Source organism: Lithobates pipiens, unplaced genomic scaffold (genome assembly GCF_037356315.1).
Source record: "Lithobates pipiens isolate NorthernLeopardFrog02 unplaced genomic scaffold, aLitPip1_a1.2 Scaffold_22, whole genome shotgun sequence".
NCBI classification, from domain to species: Eukaryota; Metazoa; Chordata; class Amphibia; order Anura; family Ranidae; genus Lithobates; species Lithobates pipiens.
Genome location: NW_027507784.1, coordinates 247,968,227 through 247,988,811, shown reverse-complemented (window position 1 = coordinate 247,988,811; position 20,585 = coordinate 247,968,227). Strand labels below are relative to the sequence as shown.

At 39.7% G+C, this 20,585-nt stretch overlaps 1 protein-coding gene across 1 annotated transcript in view; it reads right to left on the bottom strand.

The window, feature by feature from the left end:
• Positions 1–20,585, bottom strand: part of XYLT1 (xylosyltransferase 1) — a 521,214-nt gene that overhangs the window by 12,928 nt on the left and 487,701 nt on the right. Inside the window, exon 10 of the mRNA XM_077448934.1 lies at positions 12,100–12,433. Within this exon, the coding sequence (XP_077305060.1) occupies positions 12,100–12,433 (334 nt within the window). The remainder of the gene's footprint in view (positions 1–12,099; positions 12,434–20,585) is intronic.

Here is a 20,585-nt window from a genome sequence, read left to right as displayed (position 1 = left end):
TTTTGTACAGCATATGGAATTATATATAAGATATAAAAGGGATTTTCAGTTTCAGAAAGGGGAAATCAAATACTCGTTCTGGTTACTGGCATTGTACCCAAATTAGAACTCACAGTAATTCTTGCCATCTAAGTGTTGTGCTATTCACCAAAAAAGCTGAACTCCAGGCAAAGAGATAAATACAGAAATACACCAACTTGAGTAAGGGCAGATGATTCATGTGACATTTACTTCCTGGAATCCAGCTACCCTTTGCTCAGGCATGCAGGCAGGAGGGTGTGCTTAGCTGAGAAAATCCTTTCCACTCCTGAAGACTACTGGGATGCATGACATCATTTGCCTAGGTTTTACCATTTGTTTACTAATGCTAGCAGCATAAGGATTAAAAATTGTTGATTGATAGAGTAAAGTTCCACTTTAAACTGGCCATACACTGTTAGATTCCTCCATCCACCCAAATTATGCGGGTGGAGGGACCTCCCCTACTTGGGAAAGGGGTAGGGAGGGTAGTTGGTTTGGATACAGGATCACCATTGTCATAGAGCACTGGTAAGGCTTGTAAACTAACTTCAGGTGACAGGCTGCACCCTCCTGAGGTGACAGTCTGCACCCCAAAAAACACCCCCCGCCGACCCCCAACCCAAAGGGGCAGCTCCGCCAGGATATGAATAGTTATGGCCCATTGTGACGTCCTCACAACCTTCAGGCACCTGGCTTCCATCTAAGTTCATCTACAGTGCTTAGCTGGATAATGTTCCTTTACAGAGGCTACTTGCATCTGCCTTGGTTGTGGAGAGGCTGTCATCTACTGACTTGATATTTAAGTGCTGCTTGGAATACATCTCTTGTAAATGTATATTCGTTTTTTTTTTACTCTTTATTTTTAATACAATTAGTACACTTAGTTAGTGGTGCTTTTTGTGTTTCTCTTTTCTGTGAAGATGTAGAACTTAACATGTATAGGTGAAGGCATTAATATCTCCTCTCTAAAGTGCTCTAGGTTGATATTATATTTATTAGTAGATGCTGAAGAGCTAAACCACCAGATAGATTCTTATATTTCTTGGGGATTCGGTAATAAAGATTGTTTTTGTTGGATTTTAATAATTTCATACTACAGAAGGAAATAGAACACACTGAAGATTCACAGGTGTGCAGAGAGAGATCTCACTGTTGAAATATTCAGAACTGAAAATAAGACAGGGGCTAACTGAACCCATCGGGCTCCATCTATTGCTAAAACATCCTTTTTATTAGACTGATCCATTATAAATCAAAATAAAATAACAAAAATATAGTTTTGCTGTAAAATTACTGGTGCACATATAAACAATATTGGCAGCAGATTACAGCAGATTTATATATTATAAACTCCGCTTGATCACTTGTACCTACAGAGGAGCTTGTAATAAAGCTTACCTGTAGGTACAATGAATCTCCTAAATGTGCACCGTTTAGGAGATATTCACATGTTCTGCCGCAGGTGATGTCACTGGTGCATGCGCATTGAGCTTTGAATTGAGAGCACACTGAATGTGTCATCAATCCAGAGCTCTGTGGTGTGATCGTGACTCCTGTGTGCATGCGCAGGAGTGACGTCATCACGGCTTGGCCATTCAAATGCCCCCAGCCCATGAACCCAGGGGGAAGACTGGTGAAGACGGAAGCCCTGATAGCGGTGACAGGGCGTGGCTCGAGGGAACCATTTTACAGGCGCGTGTGCATACTAGCACATTATGCCATTACTTTGCACGGGTTCTGTACTTTTTTGTTTGCGACTTCACTACCACTTTAAACACGTGCACATAACCCAATATAATAGAACTTAGATAACAAGTACTTTACTTCCAGTCCCTTATAATATTAGGAATATTTTTGCCTATTTAAAAAATTTTAAATAAAGTTTCTCTGAGATTGGAATGTTCCGGATACTGATAAGTATCTGTTGGTAATATTTGGCTGGAAAAACATTTTCATATTTTTTTTCCCTTACTGAAAAGTGGTCTGATGTAGTGTAAAATGCATAGCTCTGTTGCAAAAATAGAGACACACTGTCAAAATTCAACATAACACACACACATAAGCCTTCACATATGTCTACTAACTTCCCTGGCATATGAATACTGAGTTCTCACAGACATTCAGAGTAATGCTTTCCATTCCCCATTCATTTTTAGTCAACATTAAACTGACAAATTTGCAGGCTATCCAAGATACACATCATCTACAGCACAGAAAGGATTTATTCAATGTAGCCTTCAGCCGAAAAGGAAAATTGTTGTTTTACTTGAGATAGCACTGCATATCCAATATGTCAATGAATTCTATGTGTCTTCCAGGTGGGCATTGCCACGCAGCCATCCAATGACATCAAGACTTTTTTTTTTCCAAAGACAGAATATCTGATATTGGCAGTAATTTAACTGGGAATAGAGACATCTATTTACTGATGGTTCAGTCACTAACAGCCTTGTATGCAGCATTTCTAAGTGTATACAAAATTGAAAAACACATTGCCCCAAGCTACTGCTTTCACAAGGAAAGAGAATTATAATTAAATGAAAGCTTTTAAAGGAAATTTAGTAAGCTGACATTTTTATATTATTTTTTTATTGTTTTCAATAAATCCAACTTCAATAGTATTGCACTGAATACATACAAATATTTATCTATTAAAAAAAGAACTTGGGTACAAAACTCTGCAAAAAAAAAAATTATATATATATATATATATATATATATATATATATATATATATATATATATGTGCTACCCATAATCACCGATAAGATTCTTTGATAATTATTTATAACTAGTACTAGAAGACCCAGGACCAAAGATTTAGTGAAAATAAAATTCCCTGTTATAAGGTAATGAGGTTGATTTACTAAAGGCAAATAAACGGGCACTGCAAGTAATCTGAGGGGAAGCTCTGAAATTAGGGGAAGCTCTGCTGGTTTCTATCATCCAATCATGTGGAAACAAAAATGCTCTTTTTTTAATTTTCCTTGCATGTGATTAAGTATTCTTTTCAACTAATTTACCAAGCTCTGGAGCAAGTACGCTTGCAGTGCACAGTATATTTTCCTTTAGCAAATCAACCCCAATGTCTTTTCTTTCAAGGGAAAAAGTCTTTACTGTAACAATTTCATAGTTGTTACCTCCACTGCACATTAGCCTGACATTAGCGCAACCTATTTTGTAATTAAAATTCACTTTTTTAAAGGGTCAAACTATTGTATTTCAATTAAAATTCAATATTTGTCTACAGCAGTGTTTCTCAACTCCAGTCCTCAAGGCGCCCCAACAGGTCATGTTTTCAGGATTTCCCTCAGGTGAAATGGCTGTGGTAATTACTAAGGCAGTGAAACTGATCAAATCTTCTGTGCAAAATAACGGAAATCCTGAAAACATGACCTGTTGGGGCGCCTTGAGGATTGGAGTTGAGAAACACTGGTCTACAGAGAGTTTTTAAATCTGTAATCTACTAATATTTACATTATGGGTTTCAGTGATGTTCTAAGGCAGGGGTCTCCAATCTTTATAAACAAAGGGCCAGTTTGCAGTCCCTCAGACTTTTGAGGGGTACAGAACTTTGGGCATTGGAAGTAGAAAAGTTTTCAGTGGGGAAAAAAATGCCCTATCTTTGGTGTCAGTTGGAGGAATTGTGCCCCTTCATTGGGGTCGGGGGGGGGGGGGGTTATTCCCCACTCTTCCATTGTTGGTATCAGTGGATGAAATAGTGCCCCAAGGTCCTGATAAAAGCAAGCAAAGGGCTGCACTGCATCTGGGCCCCAGGTTGCAGTTTGGAAACCACTGTTCTAAGGTGTCTTACAGATGTGATGGCTGCATTATTTTTCTTTTTTAGGCTTTCTTTTCTTTTTTTTTTCTTAGTTTTTTTACCTGGCAATCTAGTAAAGCCCTGTACACATGGGCCGAATATCAGCCCAAATCAGCTGGTACAGCAGAAACCGGCCAACATTCAGCCTGTGTATACAGGTTCTTGTCCGACAGAAGCTGATCTCATGAACACCTTCTGTTGAACAAACATGCTGGAAAACTAGCATCTGATCAGCTCTTGTAGCCAATGGCTGTGAGTGCAGACCGGTATGTTCTGGTAGGAGGGCAGTCACCCTGTCAGAGCACAATAGCACATCGGGGAGGTCGCTGTACTAACATAACATAGTTAACACAGCAAACTCCTTGTGCGTTCCTCAGTTTTTTTTCATTCAGCCAGCTTGGTTGAATGAAAAAAAAAAAACGTAGTGTGTACCTGGCATAAGTCTGTTGTTTTTTAGCAGAAAAAGCTGTCCTTCAGATGTGCTTGGAAGTACTTTAGAAGCATTTGGACAATTTAGAAAATCTATACTATTGCAGATGGTTTTCCATTAAAATGTATAAAGCTCAAATGAGAATTTCTATCTCAACTGTAATAATTACTTTAGACAGTTAATAATGAGCTCAGATCAAATCATCTTAACCACTTTAAGACCGGGCTTATTTTAACTTGTTTACAAGTTAAAATAATTTTATTTGCTAGAAAATTACTTAGAACCCCCAAACATTATATATATATTTTTTTTCTAACACCCTAGAGAGTAAAATGGTGGTCGTTGCACACCGTGTTTGCGCAGCAGTCTTACAAGCACACTTTGTTTTGGAAAAAATACACTTCTTTGAATTAAAAAATAAGACAACAGTAAAGTTAGCCCAATTTATTTTTATATTGTGAAAGATGATATTACGCTGAGTAAACTTATACTCAACATGTTTCGTTTAAAAATTGCGCCTGCTCGTGGAATGGCGACAAGCTTTTATTCTTAAAAATTTCCATATGCAACGTTTAAAACATTCTACAGGTTGTATGTTTTGAGCTACAGAGGAGGTCTAGGGCTAGAATTATTTCTCTCGCTCTAACAATCATGGTGATATCTCACGTGTGTGGTTTGAACACCATTTTATTATGCGGGCGCTACTCACGTATGCATTTGCTTCTGATGGTCCAGGAGAATCAATGAATGATTCACAAAGTGATTTGCAAAGTATGTAAGTCTTTTTAAATATGTAAAAATTCAATAAAAACGATTTAAAATGGAGAATTGCTACAGACGATCGGAATTTCCAATCGGAACTTTTTCCGTTGGAAAAATAGAGAACCTGCTCTCAATCTTTTGCTGGTGGAAATTCTGCCAGCAAAAGTCAGATGGAGCATACGCATGGTCGGAATTTGCAACCAAAAGCTCACATTGGACTTTTGCTAGCAGAATTTCTGATCGTGTGTAAGGGGCATTAGGAGCTGTATGTATCACTCACATTTAACTTGGCTTAAATATCCATTGCAAAGTGGTAAATTGATAGTAAAGATTTGTGTGAGTATAGTCCCATTGGCCCATGGGAGGGCTACCAAAACAGGAGGCGTGAGGCTAAAAAAGAAAGGGGTAACCATATGTTGTATGGGTACTCCAGTTTTTATATCCACCAACTGTCATTGCAAACAGGAGGCAAGAGAGAGTTACCCGTCACCTTACATAGGGATTGAGTCTACCATGTTAAATGGTTCAACATAATGGCATCCAAGCCATCCGTTGACACATATATTTGTCCATTGGAGGGGTATTTAAAGTCCTACCACATATTTCTGCATTCATGACCCTAATAATACTGGAGGTGTGGTACTGACTAGATCACCAGGTGAAAACGCCAAACAAAAGAAAAACAAATGAATCCTCCCCATCTAATGATGGATAAGCTGCAATATATTACATTTTTGGTTGTGTTTTAGTTAATGTGCATATTGAAACAGCCAGAACAAATAGCATTTTCAGAAGAAAATAAAAAAAGCAGCTTCCATGTTTGCTTCGTGATAGGTTCCATTAAACCCCTAAGAAACTTAATTTTAGATATACTGGGGGTTATTTTTACGAAGGGCAAATCCACTACAAATGCAAACTACAAGTGCAAAGTGCACTCAAAATGACACTGAAAGTGCACTTGGAAGTGCAGTCACTGTAAATCTGAGGGGAAGATCTGTAATGAGGGGAAGCTCTGCTGATTTTATTATCCAATCATGTGCAAGCTAAAATGCTGTTTTTTATTTTCCTTGCATGTCCCCCTTGGATCTACAGCAACTTTACTTCCAAGTGCACTTTCAGTGCAGTTTTCACTTGTGGTTTGCACTTAATTCTTGAAGTGGGGATAGTAAAAACTGGGTTTAAAGTGTGAGAGCCACTGACATAGAACAAGCATGCAGGTCAGCATTTCTACCTCCATTGGCTCCATACTCACCATGTAGTAAAAACAGTGGAATTAAAAGACAGCCTGGAAACTTGCAGGTTGTAAATCATATTTGCAATGACAATCCCTTATTTCTGTCATGACAAGTTCCCTTTAAAATTGCTATGGAAAATTATTTGTGTGACATGGCCAGTGTCACAAATAATACAACTAAACAGTTTCAAGTAAAAAATAAGAATGAGTACGAATAAAAGGAAAAGCCTAAAAATCTATTGTTATTATAAGATATTTGCCAGCTGGCACTCCTGTTAAGGAAGATTAGTACTGCATTAGCTCACAGCAGTCGCCCAAATATGCTCACAGAACACAAAACAAGACTGATTAAATAAATAAAAATTAAAAATGTTCTCTGTGAGATACAATTACATATCACCAGTATGTAGTAACAGAACAGTCATGCAGAGGCACAATTAAGATTAAAAACGTGGAAAAACACTTATTTTGTAAATTGCATTCAGGAATGTCATATATTGCCTATGCAAACATACTATATGTTTATTAAATGAGTATATTACAATGTTATCAAGTCATTTACCTAAACTACTTTAAGGCTAAGTTCACGCTAGAATGCGGTGCCTGTGTTTTGTGCGCATTTCCCACCATGCGTTCAAAATGCACTGCAGTTGTTTTTTTTTTTTTTATGTGGCTGGATATGTAGGCAGGCAGCTTATATTACAATATGGGGATGCAGAAGCTGTATGAACGCAGCCGCAGGACCTAATTTGAGGGCATGTGCATGCAGGTGTATGGCCCCAAACACAGACAGTGTGCATTTGGGCATATATTAAAATACACTGCGCTTAGTGTTTAATTAAAAATGAACAAAGTATTAACAATAGTACATAACAGTAACAGCTTATCATAAATAGACAAATAGTCCTATAGTGCTGTGTTTAATAAAGTGCTCCTGCTCTTGTATCCTAGAAAAACTTGTGCTCAAAACAAGTACCCCACTTAGGTGGTCAGATTTCAGGGTGAGTATATATCCATCTCTAGTGTGGTCATGTGCACTTGTTGGGGAAATATCCCCTGGGTGATGTCTCTGCTAGCAGGCCTCATGATAATTAATCCTCAGATGTGAATGAGGGAATACAAATGACAGAGGGAAACCTCAGTGCATAAAACTGTATGATTTATTATAATTAAAAAATGTAAAAAACATTTACACTCATACTCTTCGGTGCCTGTATCTTGGCACCTGGTGTATACAGCATGGGTATTTAGGGTATCCCGGGCCAGCGTTTGGTGAGTTCCGTGAATCACGGCTTGGCACGGTCCCTGGAAGTGAAGCAGTACTGTCATGATGACACGATCAAGCCTTGGCACATTTTAGCCAGGATTGGTCTAAGAAAGGTGAACATGGACAGGAGGGGTGGCAGGGCAGCATTTGCTTGTACTGATCCCCTGTAGTTCTCCCCTGCAGCAGCTGAAAGAGGTGAGAAGGAAAGGAGTAGAAGCTGCAGAGGGGAACTACGGTACGGGGATCGGTACAAGCAAATGCCACCCCACTGCCCCTCCTGTCCAGCTGCCAGGGTCCCCCCTGTTGAACTGATAAGACTTGGGCCCAATATAGAGGGGCTGGTGGTATCAGCAGCTCTAACTGCATGCATATGTAAATGGTGATCACACCACACATGTAAAGTATTGTCATGAACATCCGAATGAGAACAATAATTCTAACACCAGACTTCATGTTTAACTCTAAACTGGTAACCTGTAAGGCTTTTAAAGTGTCACCTATGGATAATGTACCACAGTTTATCGCCATTCCATGGGCATGTGCAATTTTAACCATTTTCCCCAAATGGACATACAAGCATGTCCTTAGGTTTTAGTGGTTTTACCAGAGTCATGACTGCAGTTGCATCTTTTTTTAGAGCTAGTGATGCACTATAATGTAAAAGTGATCCGAGCAGCTGCACAGCCGCTGGATCACTTTTACATGTGGTGGAATGTGGTCCTCACTGCTTTCCCATGCTCTACTGTTTCAGCAGGGAGACCAGGACCGAAACTGGTGGTTGGGGAGGCACACCATAGAGATGAAGGAGGGACTTCCATTCCCTGATCAGCTATATGGTCTAAAAAAAAAAAAACAGAACCGACAATGATTCTGTCACTTCCGGTTTTGGTTTGCTGTTTGCATATTTTTGCTGTTTGCTGTTTGCAGATTCACTGTCACAATGGGGGATCATGGAGAGGGGTTCAGGTTAGTGGGATTAGAGAGGTAAAATTTAAGCTAGTCTTCGTTATGTGAAAAAAACTAGTAAATCCACATATTGACTATACATTTCCTCTTTGGTTAGAGCTTTGTAAACTGTGGATTGCCAAAACAGGTTCTTTGCCAACTTGCTGCTCATTAAATAAAGCCAGCAAGGGTCAAATATTCAGTGCTGCCAAAATGTTTTTTTTTTTTCAGCACTGCAATACAAAGAGTGATTCAGGAATACGTGTTGTACATGTATTCTGGACTTTTATCACAAACGTGAAAACTTCATGACTGTCATGCATGTGCAAATGCATGTTTTCTTGAAATAATTATCTTTTTTTTTTCTACAGAATGGTCAATAAAAGTATATTCAGTGCAAATATAATGTTTCAACTCAATATGCATCCTTTCTTATATACATGCCTATGGGTAAGTAATTTCTTCAATGTAAATGCTATCAATACAACATAAAAAAAAGTGTAAAAACTGCGCTATAAATCATCTATCCCTATAAAATAAACACATATATAAATGTACAATAAGCAGCAATTCTTTTGTGTAACACAATCACAAACAATAAATAAAGAAAAAATAATAAGTCACGCTCTTATTTTTTCTTTATCAGTACAACATGGCATTTTTAACACCAAGGTCAGTTTGAGCCAATTACCACCTAAGCCAAAGTATTCCAACAAAAATCAGGGAAGCTAAAGCAGTGACTAAATTTGTAGTTGGCACCATTATGTAAGTGAAGGCCAGTTCCTTCTACTCTCCCTTTCACTGGCATGAGAGCAAAATATAAATAATTGATGTACTCTAAAGCATGTAGGACATCCTGTTTGGGTAATTAGGAAAGTTCTTGTCTAATAAAAAGCAAAACAGTGTTTTTTGATAATAGTAGCTATTAAAAAAATCACTTGATACAACCTGGTAAAATTGTAAAATGTAAAAGGCATTACAGCATTTACAGAGAGCTCCTGCTGCATCATAGGAACATAGTTTCCTTTCCTTGACCAGGCCTGCCCAGTTCTGGCACGCTAAGGTGCTAAGGAGGGAATATAGTCACATACAGGTCCTAATTTTAATCCCTTTGCATGTAATTTAGGTCCCATGCACACTGGGTGTTTAGTTCCAGTGCTTGGGGCTCCGGTGTTTAGCTGCAGGTGGAGGACACATCCTGACAAACTCTATGAGAGGCTGACAGATGCTGTGGCTTATGGTGCACATAGCAGTATGAACGTTTAGTATGCGCCAAGAACAAATGCCCGGAACACAGGCTTCTTGGGTTCCAGGCATTCGTCCCTAGGTGCGTACTGCCCTAAACATTCATATTGATAGGTGCACCGTTGAGCAGCTGTCAGCGTCTCATAGAGTTTGAAAGGCTGCTGTAATGGGGCTGCGTGGGACACCTGTGCTCTTTGCCTGCAGCTACTGTAAATATCGGAGCCTCATGCAGTGGGGCTTTAATAATAGATACCTCAAAACCAGTAACTTTTTGCTATAACTGGTATTTTATTATATTGGGGTTAATCAGGCTCCAATAAATTACATTATACATATATACTACACTATACTTACAGTAAATTAAAAGTGTGACTGTCATAAATACACTCTTCTAGAAAGGAAACTACTTTGGTTGTATCTGTACTGGTTTTGGGAAATGCTAGGTAGTCATTATCTATGGAAATAGCAAAAATAAAAAAAGTCTAGTGATGATTTTATAGACTCTGGTCGGTAACCTTTTCCACGTTAAGTTTTAATATACACACATTAGACACATGCGTGCCAGTGAATAATAGCATGCTGTAGCTCTAGATTTTCAATTTTTGCACTCATAGATAAACTACTAATGGGAAGTTTAACTTATTCATTTTTACATTAACAAGTGCATACACAAAAAATGTTCATATTTACATGTACCAAGCAAGTAAACTGGACTTCCAGTTTTCGTGTGATCCCTGTCCCTGCCTTTCACAGCTTAGTTGTGGGCTGTATGATGATAATTCCAGCTGCACACATGCTTATGAACGATATGTTGTCCGCTTTGAGCTGGACTTAACAATGTCTTCAAGTCTGAAAAAATCTATTCCCACATGCTGTACATGTCAATCTAAATGCTGAGATTAATGCATAAGCCACCATTTAAAAAAAATAAGCATCTGTATGGTAAACGATTTTTTCTCAATATAGACTTGATAATATTTAACAAACTTTACTAGTCATATTGTATGGAGAAATATCAAATATTTTTGTAGACATGTGACTGTGGATCTTCTGGTTGCTACTGAAAATGGCTGTACGTGCCCACATTAGTATTTGTGCTGTAAGTTGCTGAACCCCGATAAAGACTATGTGGCTACTCTGAAAGATTGTACTGATAACTGTTATGACTCATAACAGTCATAACAGTGTAAGTAGCTTGTAGCTTTTTCACATCTAGAACATTCAGGAGACTCCTGGTGAAAGACCAATGAAGAATGTGAAGAAACCCAAAATAGCCTGGAGGCACTACCCTTGCAACTGGCCCTGTAGATTTCCAGAGCTTTAATATGTTGCCATGAAAAGTCTAGACTGGTCTGTTAAGCTTGCTGTGAACATTACCTCTAGGATAAGAAACTGAGGTCCAACCTCATTTTTAATTTAAAAGTGCTCCAACAAATCGAATTAAGCAGTACAGTAAAATTTCCCAGCCAAAAGATGCTATGGGACATTACACCATTGTATTACATTGCTTGTGGCCACATGTGTTATGCCCTGTACACATGGTCGGGCATTTACACGACAAAATCCGTCTGATTTTTTCAGACGGATTTTGGCCAAAACTTGTCTTGCATAAACACAGTCGCACAAAGTTGTCAGAAAATCCAATCGTTCAGAACGAGGTGACGTAAACCACGTACAACGGGACTATAAACAGGACAGTAGCCAATAGCTTTCATCTCGTAATTTATTCTGAGCATGCGTGGCACTTTGTCCGTCGGAATTGTCTACACACGATTGGAATTTAAACGATCAGATTTTGTTGTTGGAAAATTTTAGATCCAGCTCTCAAATTTTGTGTGTCAGAAATGCCGCCGGAAAAAGTCAGATGGAGCCCACACATGATTCTATTTTCCGACAACACAATCCGATCGCACATTTTCCGTCGGAAAGTCTGACAGCGTGTACAGGGCATTACATTCATCGGTGCAATGTTGTATCATTAATTCCTGAATAGCACCCCCAATGCACCTTGCCAATGGATATGCGTTGCAGCTGGCAATGAACTAGTGTGCATAGAGATGCCTTGCTGCAAATAATACATGCATCTGTTTGCTGCATTAGGTAGCCTATTCAAATAAATGAGATGCCTTAACACAATGCATGTTCTGTGAGGCGTAGCACGAATTAACCTGCATACATTAACACATTGCAATGGTTTGAATGGATCTTAAGAAAATGTTGTTAGTCTTGTCAAACAAAATTTTCTACATAGGCAAACTAATTCAGCAGGGGGAGCCATACTGCCTACGTTTATATAACCAATGCTCTCACAAAGAAAATCTTTCAACACTGTTATTTTGTTTTACAAAATGAGCTGTAATTGATGTAACACTTACCATTTTTTATTGGCTGTCTATTTGAAAACGTCAAGGGAGATATCAAAAACCTTGTTTCAGCTACAGGGACCCAGTGATGAAGAACACGGATAGTCCAGATGCCTGGCCTGAGAGGCAAGTTCAGGGGTGGTTTATAATGAGTAAACTCTGCTGTGGATTCAATTAAAATGTCATATGTAGCAGCAATGATGTTTACAGGATCAATCCACACCACAGTGACTGTAATATTGGGTCCTTTTCCCCACTTCTGCATTGCAGTTGGCTCTTCCATAGGCCCCATGATACCACCATAATTCCGAAATATTCTTTCTTTGGCATCCCACTCAGTTCCTGCCTAAAAAACAATATGTGATACAATTAAATTAAATTTCTTACGATGAAAAGCAAATAGATGGTAAATATGATACAGACATTTATTTAATATATATACAAGTTAAATTAAGGTCAACATTTGAAACGCTGGTAGTCCAGCCATATGATAAGGTTATTTCACTTTCTTTTGAATTTTTTTTATACAAAATGAATTAATATACCAGTTTCCAACTACAGAACAACAGAAATGCTTTGCATTTTTTATTAAATGTGTTCAATAAGTAATATCTGCAAAAAGAGTTATTTGTGTTTGGAATTATAGGCTAGTATTAACCATTTCAGCCCCGGGAGGATTTACCCCCTTCCTGACCAGAGCAGTTTTTACGATTTGGCACTGCGTCACTTTAACTGACAATTGCGCAGTCGTGCGACGTGGCTCCCAAACAAAACTGATGTCCTTTTTTTCCCACAAATAGAACTTTCTTTTGGTAGTATTTGGTACCACCTCTGTGGTTTTTATTTTTTGTGCTATAAACAAAAAAAAGCGACAATTTTGAAAAAAACACATTATTTTTTACTTTTACTATAATAAATATCCCCAAAAATCTATAAAAAATACATTTTTTTCCCTCCGTTTAAGCCGATACATATTCTTCTACATATTTTTGGTAAAAAAAATCGCAATAAGCGTTTATTGATTGGTTTGCGCAAAAGTTATAACGTCTACAAAATAGGGGATCGTTTTATGGCATTTTTATTAATATTTTTTTTTACTAGTAATGGCGGCGATCAGCGATTTATATCATGACTGCAACATTTTGGCGGACACATAGGACAATTTTGACACATTTTTGGAACGATTGACATTAATACAGCGATCAATGCTATAAAATTGCATTGATTACTGTAAAAATGTCACTGGCAGTGAAGGGGTTAACCACTAGGGGTTAAGTGTTTCTAGGGACGTGTTTCTAACTGTATGAGGGCGTGGCTGTGTGTGACACCACACTGATCATTGTTCCTGATGACAGGGAGCAGACAATCAGTGTGCTGTCACTAGGCAGAACGGGGAGATGCTGTTTACATCGGCATCTCCCCGTTCTTGAGCTCTGTGACATAATTGCGGGTATTCCCGTGGTGATCGAGTCCACGGGACCCGCGACCACAGTCACGGAGCACTCGGCAGGCTCGTGCCGCGCACGGTGGGAAATTCAAAGTAACGTATGGGTATGTTACTTTGCCCAGCCCTGCCATTCTGCTGATGTATATGCACAGGAGCCGGTCGGGAACCGGTTAAGAACTACAATGGTGTAAGTAGGGGGTCACATGTACAGTCTGCATAGTATCTTAGAAGCTTTTTTGGCTTTAGCCATAAAAAAATATCTGAAAGACATATCTGATTTGATGATAGCAGCCAATCTGAATATCTCTTTCATGTTCCTAGTTCAAGAAAAAGAAAGAGTTGATGCTTTGGGTACCAGAATAGTGTTCTTTGGTAGGTGCCACCTTAAGACACGTGTGTAATAATATGTTACTTCCTCCACTCTATGTACACTGAAGTCGGCAACGAATTCTAAATTGGAGAGCTTTCTGGCTACTTTTAGATACTCTCATTACATTTTTAATAGTGAAGCCTTATGCCACAGAAGTCACCCCTCTGCAGGGTACACCAATAAGAAGATGCATGTTCAATAACACTAGCTTGTGTTAAATCTGTGCTGTAAAGCAGCACTTTGAATGCCTAGCTTGCCATGTAGTTTTTCTTTACATATATCCACAGAAAGAAAAAAAAAGACTAACATTTTTATTTAATCTTAAAGCACTAGAGATACAGTATATGAACATATTTATGAGAAGACAACAGCCATTACAATTGACCAAAGCATGAATGCCATTCTAATATGCAACTGGTTGTCGATGTGGCAATTAAAGAGTACAGCACAGTTAAAGAGAGTCTGGGTGAGATTTTTTTTTATCCAGACTTTATTTGATCATTCTATTATTCGCAGGTGCTAGTAAAATACAATACATATGGTACAACCATGTACTGTAATAACATGTTTTGATGTATTTGACCTTGTCAATCACCAGTCCATATAACTCCCATAGAGATATTTCTACAGTATTTGTTTCATGATTGCAACCTAATAATAGATGGTAAGGATAATAGAAAAATAGGAACTGATTTATAGAATGTAAACACTCATGGTCCCCATTGCACACTATACTGTGTGGACTATGTATTCTTAGATGCTAGCTGACATTAGATTAGTTGTGATACAATTTAACCTTGACTAGCATTGATTAAACACTCAGAATAGTCAATAGAGGTCATCATGTACAGTAGAATACATTAAACTGTCTGTACCACAATGGCTCTGTCTGGTCTTCCCAAATCGCAATACTTTCTTGCACTTGTATCGTATTTACTGATACTCTTATGTGTATTATTCATAAAACTTTCAAATAAAATTACTTTTTAAAAGGAAACAAGCTATATTGATGAGTGGGCTTTATTACTTGATTCCTAGTATAGAAAAACAAACTTGAGTTGATGGATTGGAACAGGAACTGAATAACTATTTTGCTACCTTGTGGATGAAAACTGGTTGTAAAGGTTCATAAAGTTTTACCCTTATGCATTCTATGCATGAAGGTAAAAACTCTTCTATGTGTAGCAGCCCCTCCTACTAATTAAATAAGCCCCATTGTGATCCAACGATGTGCAGGAGAGCAGCGACTCTCTCGGGTCTCTTCTTCCTCATTGGCTGAAACAGCAGTGGGAGCCATTGTCAATAACAGCCAGTAAGCCAATGAGGAGAGGGTGGGGCTGAGCCACAATCCATGCGTGAATGGACACAGAGCAGTGGCTCAGGGGTGAGCATGCTCAGGTGTTCCTATATCCAGCTGCTTGCTATGGGGGCACTCGGCAGGAGGGAGCACTGTCAGGGGACCTGAAATGAGGAGGATCAGGGCTGCTCTGTGCAAAACCACTGCACAGAGCAGGTAAGTATGATATGTTTGTTATTTAAAAAAAATCTTTAATATCACTGTAAAGCTGAAGCTGTAAACTATGATGAGTTTTGGCCAGTTTTACTTCTTTTTTTACTAAATAATTGCAAGCATGGCCTGTGCTTTTCTGTCTGTTCACTGCCTCTGTTCTGTGTAACTTAACATTCTGCTCCATATCTGCTAACAGATAGCAGGGGGGTGTTGCTCCTCTGAACAATTTAGTCATGTATATTTAAGATGATCTGTTTTTCAGGTCTATTCCTAACAAAGGCTATTCTGACTCTTCAAAGCAAAGCAGTAAATCTCTCTGCAGAAAACCTAGAGTTGCTGCCTTGAGCATTCCACATATTGGTTGTCAGTGATACATATAAAACATTTATATCCAGTATATGTTGTATGTACCTACCTAGAAAGAGATAAATCATGTTTAGATTCTATTTTAGATCTAAACACACTAAATAGACTAAGGGGGGAAAAAGAGTAAATAAAGCAAAATACATACCATGGTATATACAAAATATACAGTCTTTCAGGAGAATACTTTCTGCTGAACATCATTTAAAAAGGTCACACAATACATGCCTCTATGTAATTTGCAATGTTTAGCAACAAAACCCTAAATGTTAACCACTTCAATACCAGGCACTTTCACCCCCATCCTGCCCAGACCAATTTTCAAGTTTCAGTGCTGTCACATTTTGAATGACAATTGCGTGGTTACACTGTACTGTAACTAAATTGTTATATTTTTTTCACACAAATAGAGCTTTCTTTTGGTGGTATTTGATCACCACTGGGTTTTTAGTTTTTGCGTTTCAAATAAAAAAAGACAGACAATTTAGGAAAAAACATTTTTTTCTTCGTTTCTGTTATAAAAACTTTGTAAATAAGTAAGTCTTCACCTTCACTAATGAGCACTGATGAGGCTGCACTGATGGGCATCATTGATGGGCACAGATTGGCATCCCTAATGGGAACTGATTGGCATCCTTGGTGGGCTCTAGTGGGCATCCCTGGTGGGTCTGCACTGATAATCAATGTGCTGATTATTAGAGCAGACCCCCCATCAGAAGAACCACCGACTGGCTCTCGTCTACTCGTGCCTTATCAGTGAGAGAAGAGGAAAAGCAAACAAACGACACTTCCTGGTTACCATGTGATGAGCTGTGATTAGATACAGCTCATCACATGGTAAAGAGCCTACGTCATAGGCTCTTTACTGGGATTGGAGATGTGGTGTGTTAGATCACCGGGGGCGTGAGCTAGTGGCTTATACTGCTGGATGTCATATGACGCTCAGTCAGGATAATACAATCACTTTCAGGCAATCATTCTGCTATATGGTGGGCAGGAAGTGGTTAAATAAAACACCAGTTTCAAGGTTGAATGTGTTAACACAAATGTAGCATGAATCACACTGACCCCCAGTGATCTCAAAGCAGGTTGGCCATGGTGAACCAAGAAGAAATTAACTAATTTTCAAATAAACAGCCATCCAAGCTTCAGGCAAAGTTCTGTAGATCTGGAAGTGCAGTCGCTGTAGATCTGAGGGGAAGATCTGAAATGAGGGGAATCTCTGTTGATTTTATCATCCAATCATGTGCAAGCAAAAATGCTGTTTTTTATTTTCCTTGCATGTCCCCTTAAGATCTACAGCGACTGCACTTCCAAGTGATGTATACTTGTAGTGCCCATGGAAGTGCACAGTGGATTTGCCTTTAGTAAATAACCCCCATTGTCCTGGCATGGTGGATTCCTCCTTCCACTAAATGAAAAAAGAAAACAAACAGTGTCTGGCCGGCTATACAATGAAAACCATTTTAGTACCCTGCTTTACCTGACCAGGGAACTCTAGTCCTCAATAACAAAGTTCCACATTTATTTAGGAACAATCAATTTCTTCCAGAACCAGGACTTCATCAATGCATTAGTATTAAAGTTTTCTATAGCACTATTCCGCTTGATATGTAGACAAATGCTTCTTTATACTTATACAACATGTTCTATTTTAAGCAGAACAATTAAATTTGTTTTCATGGGAAAGGTTTTCCTATAATAGTATCTCCCTAGCACTTAGGCACCATAACATCTACAAAACAACAATGCGTATGCAGTAGATGCCACTCTTTAAAAACCTTTGTGGGGTAGTGATCATGTTACCCCTTCATTTTCCAGGCACTGTTATTGCTACATGTAACTGTTTGCATCTGTGCACAGATACAAATTGTTTACGGTCTGTGGTCATACATAATACCCACTCTACCTCTGGATTAATACATATAATAACAATACATCCAGCTGTCACTAGGTAAACATACTGTATAATTGAACAAATAAAAGTTGTGTGTCTGTGGTGCAAGACATGGCTTATAATACATTTTGACCAAATAACCAACTCCATATGTGAAATACAAACAAATACAGGCATACCCCACTTTTAAGTACGCAATGGGGTTTATTTACTAAACCTGGAAAGTGCAAAATCAGGCTCACTTCTGCATAGAAACCAATGAGCTTCCAGGTTTTATTACCAAAACTTAATTGAACAAGCTGAGGTTAGAAGCTCATTGGTTTCTATGTAGAAATGAGCCTGATTTTGCACTTTCCAGCTTTAGTAAATAAACCCCATTGTGTACTTAAAAGTGGGGTATGCCTGTACAGAGGCTCTGTACGAGGTTGTAGCAGTTCTATACTTATCAGCTAGACAAAGATTTTAACATTCTCATTTAACTTTTTTGAAAATCAGTAAAATATACATACATGAAACCGATCTCTGATACAGATTACAATTGCTGTTTTTGAGACTCCTCCACCCGGGCACCATCATAAAAATAAGATGATAATTGATTATAACAACTCATTGCACATTCGTGTGGTTATCCAATGGTTGGATTGTATTTGGTGCATTTCATGAATGTTCGTTAAATCCATGTCTTTAGGAGGATTGGAGATTAGTAATAAATATTTTTTTTTTTATAGTATGGAAAAATAATATTACCGTAGTTAAAAACTGCAAGGGCCCAGTCAATCAAAACCAGCAAAGAAACCAAAGAAGAACCCAAATTAACTCTGATATTTTCCCATAAATCTCAGCAGAGAAGAGCAGTTATAAAATAGAGCTATAACAGCTTTTGTTGAAACATAGTTGTTATATACTACCCAATTTGTTAATGCAGATAATATCTGACCAATCTATGTAGGGAACACAAGCTACTATGGATAGTCCTTATATATCAGAACACTGACAGCATCCAGCACCATTCTCCAGGGGTGGCTGGTCCAAAGCATCCTATTAGACATGTGTGCCATCAATAAATTAATTTTGTTTTGTTCCGTTCCATTTCGTATTAGCCATTAATTCGTATTTCATAATTCGTGTCCGAAATTCAATTTGGATTCGTACAAAACACAAATTTTCATTAACTGTTTGTAACAATTACGAACATTCATTATGATGAATTTAAAAAGCAGAAAATACATTTGTCAATATGGCAGTCGTCGACTCATTATGCTCATTATGAGGGGCTCCCACCATCCTTGTGCTGTGCTGACTTCCTCCTGGGGCTGTACCCCTGCTGTGCTCATTATGAGGGGCTCCCACCATCCCAAAATGAAAAATGTGCCAGTAAATATCGTAAAAAAAAAAAAAAACATGAAGTAAGCTCTTAAGTCCAATTTACAAACAAAACAGTAAAAAAAGTGATATTTATCACCAGGGATTTGTTGGCGGTTTCACATGTGATATTTGTCAAAAACAGCCTGGGGGTGGGGACCCATAGCTGGTTGCTAGCCAGCCGCCAAGTCCTTAACAATGGATGACTCATCTGGGTTCCCCGCTGACAGCTGAATGTAAAAAAAAAAAAAAATGCCGGCGATCTTGCGGCCTACACAAGCCAGGGATCCTCCGGACTGAATTACCGCCATGGGCGGCGAGCGTGTCTGCTCCTACGCACCCCACCTAGCTGTCGGAGCGCAGGCGGCGACATCCCCGGCCGCTGCGGGGACCCGAAGCTACCTCCGAAGCCAGGCCTGAAGTCGGTGTCACCCACGAGGCCCTACCGCCATCTTGCGGCCTACGAGGCCCTAGGATCCTCCACACCCGAGTGCCGCCGCGGACAGCGGAAACGGAGGCCCTCCCAGCCCCAGCAGAGATCCTCAAGACCGCTGGGCAGAAGACAGAGGGTGCCTGGAGGCATCCGGCCTCACCCACGCAACATCCAAGCTCCAGGAGTGGAGGTAGGAGGCGGCCATATTGGTACACCCTAACCCCCCAGTAGGCCCCGCGTTCCTCCAGAGCCAGAGTCTACCCCCTCCAGACCACGCTGACATCCCAACAGGGGAAGTGACCCTGGGGGGCCCCACAATGGTCATGTAAAGGGCCAGCTCCAGCATCCGGAGGGCGAACAGACGCACATCAGGGGACTTCAGTAAATCCTCACTAACATGGGCAGATCCACCAAGAGCTCCTCCACACCCCGCACCCACAGAGACCCGGGTACCCAAGCCTCTGGCAATATCCCGGAGCTGTTTCGCACACGCCAAACAACGCATCACGAAGTGGCGCAGGCGTCCCAAGCTTCACGAGCCGCATCCCCGGCCTCACTCAGTGGCCCCCTAAACCCGACCATGGACGGGGATGACTTTGGACCCGGTACCCCACACCCCAGTCTCCTGGACATCCAAAGAGACCTCCAAAAGGTGGCCCTAGACCTGAAGCGCACTTTCACAGAGGCGATCTCCGACCTGAAAGCGGATTTTCACGAAATGACCAACCGGCTTTCTGAGGTGGAGGAGACCTCCCGGATGCAGGCCACAGCGATCAAGCAGGTTCAGAAAACCTATGACTTGCACCTGCCACACATGTTCGAGCTACACAGACAAGTAGAAGACCTCGACAACAGGGGACGCAGGCACAACGTACGGGTGAGGGGAGTCCCGGAGGGGATAGACCAGAACGATCTACCTCAAACGGTCTGCTCTATTTTTAATGATCTACTTAACCGGCCCGCAGACTCTCCCATTGAAATGGAACGACTACATCGGGCATTAAGACCCCCTCCTCGGGATTCGGAACCTCCCAGAGACATTGTTTGCTGCATTGTGAATTTCCCCCTCAAGGAAGAAATTCTCAGAAAAGCTAGAGACAGAGGGCGCATACTATT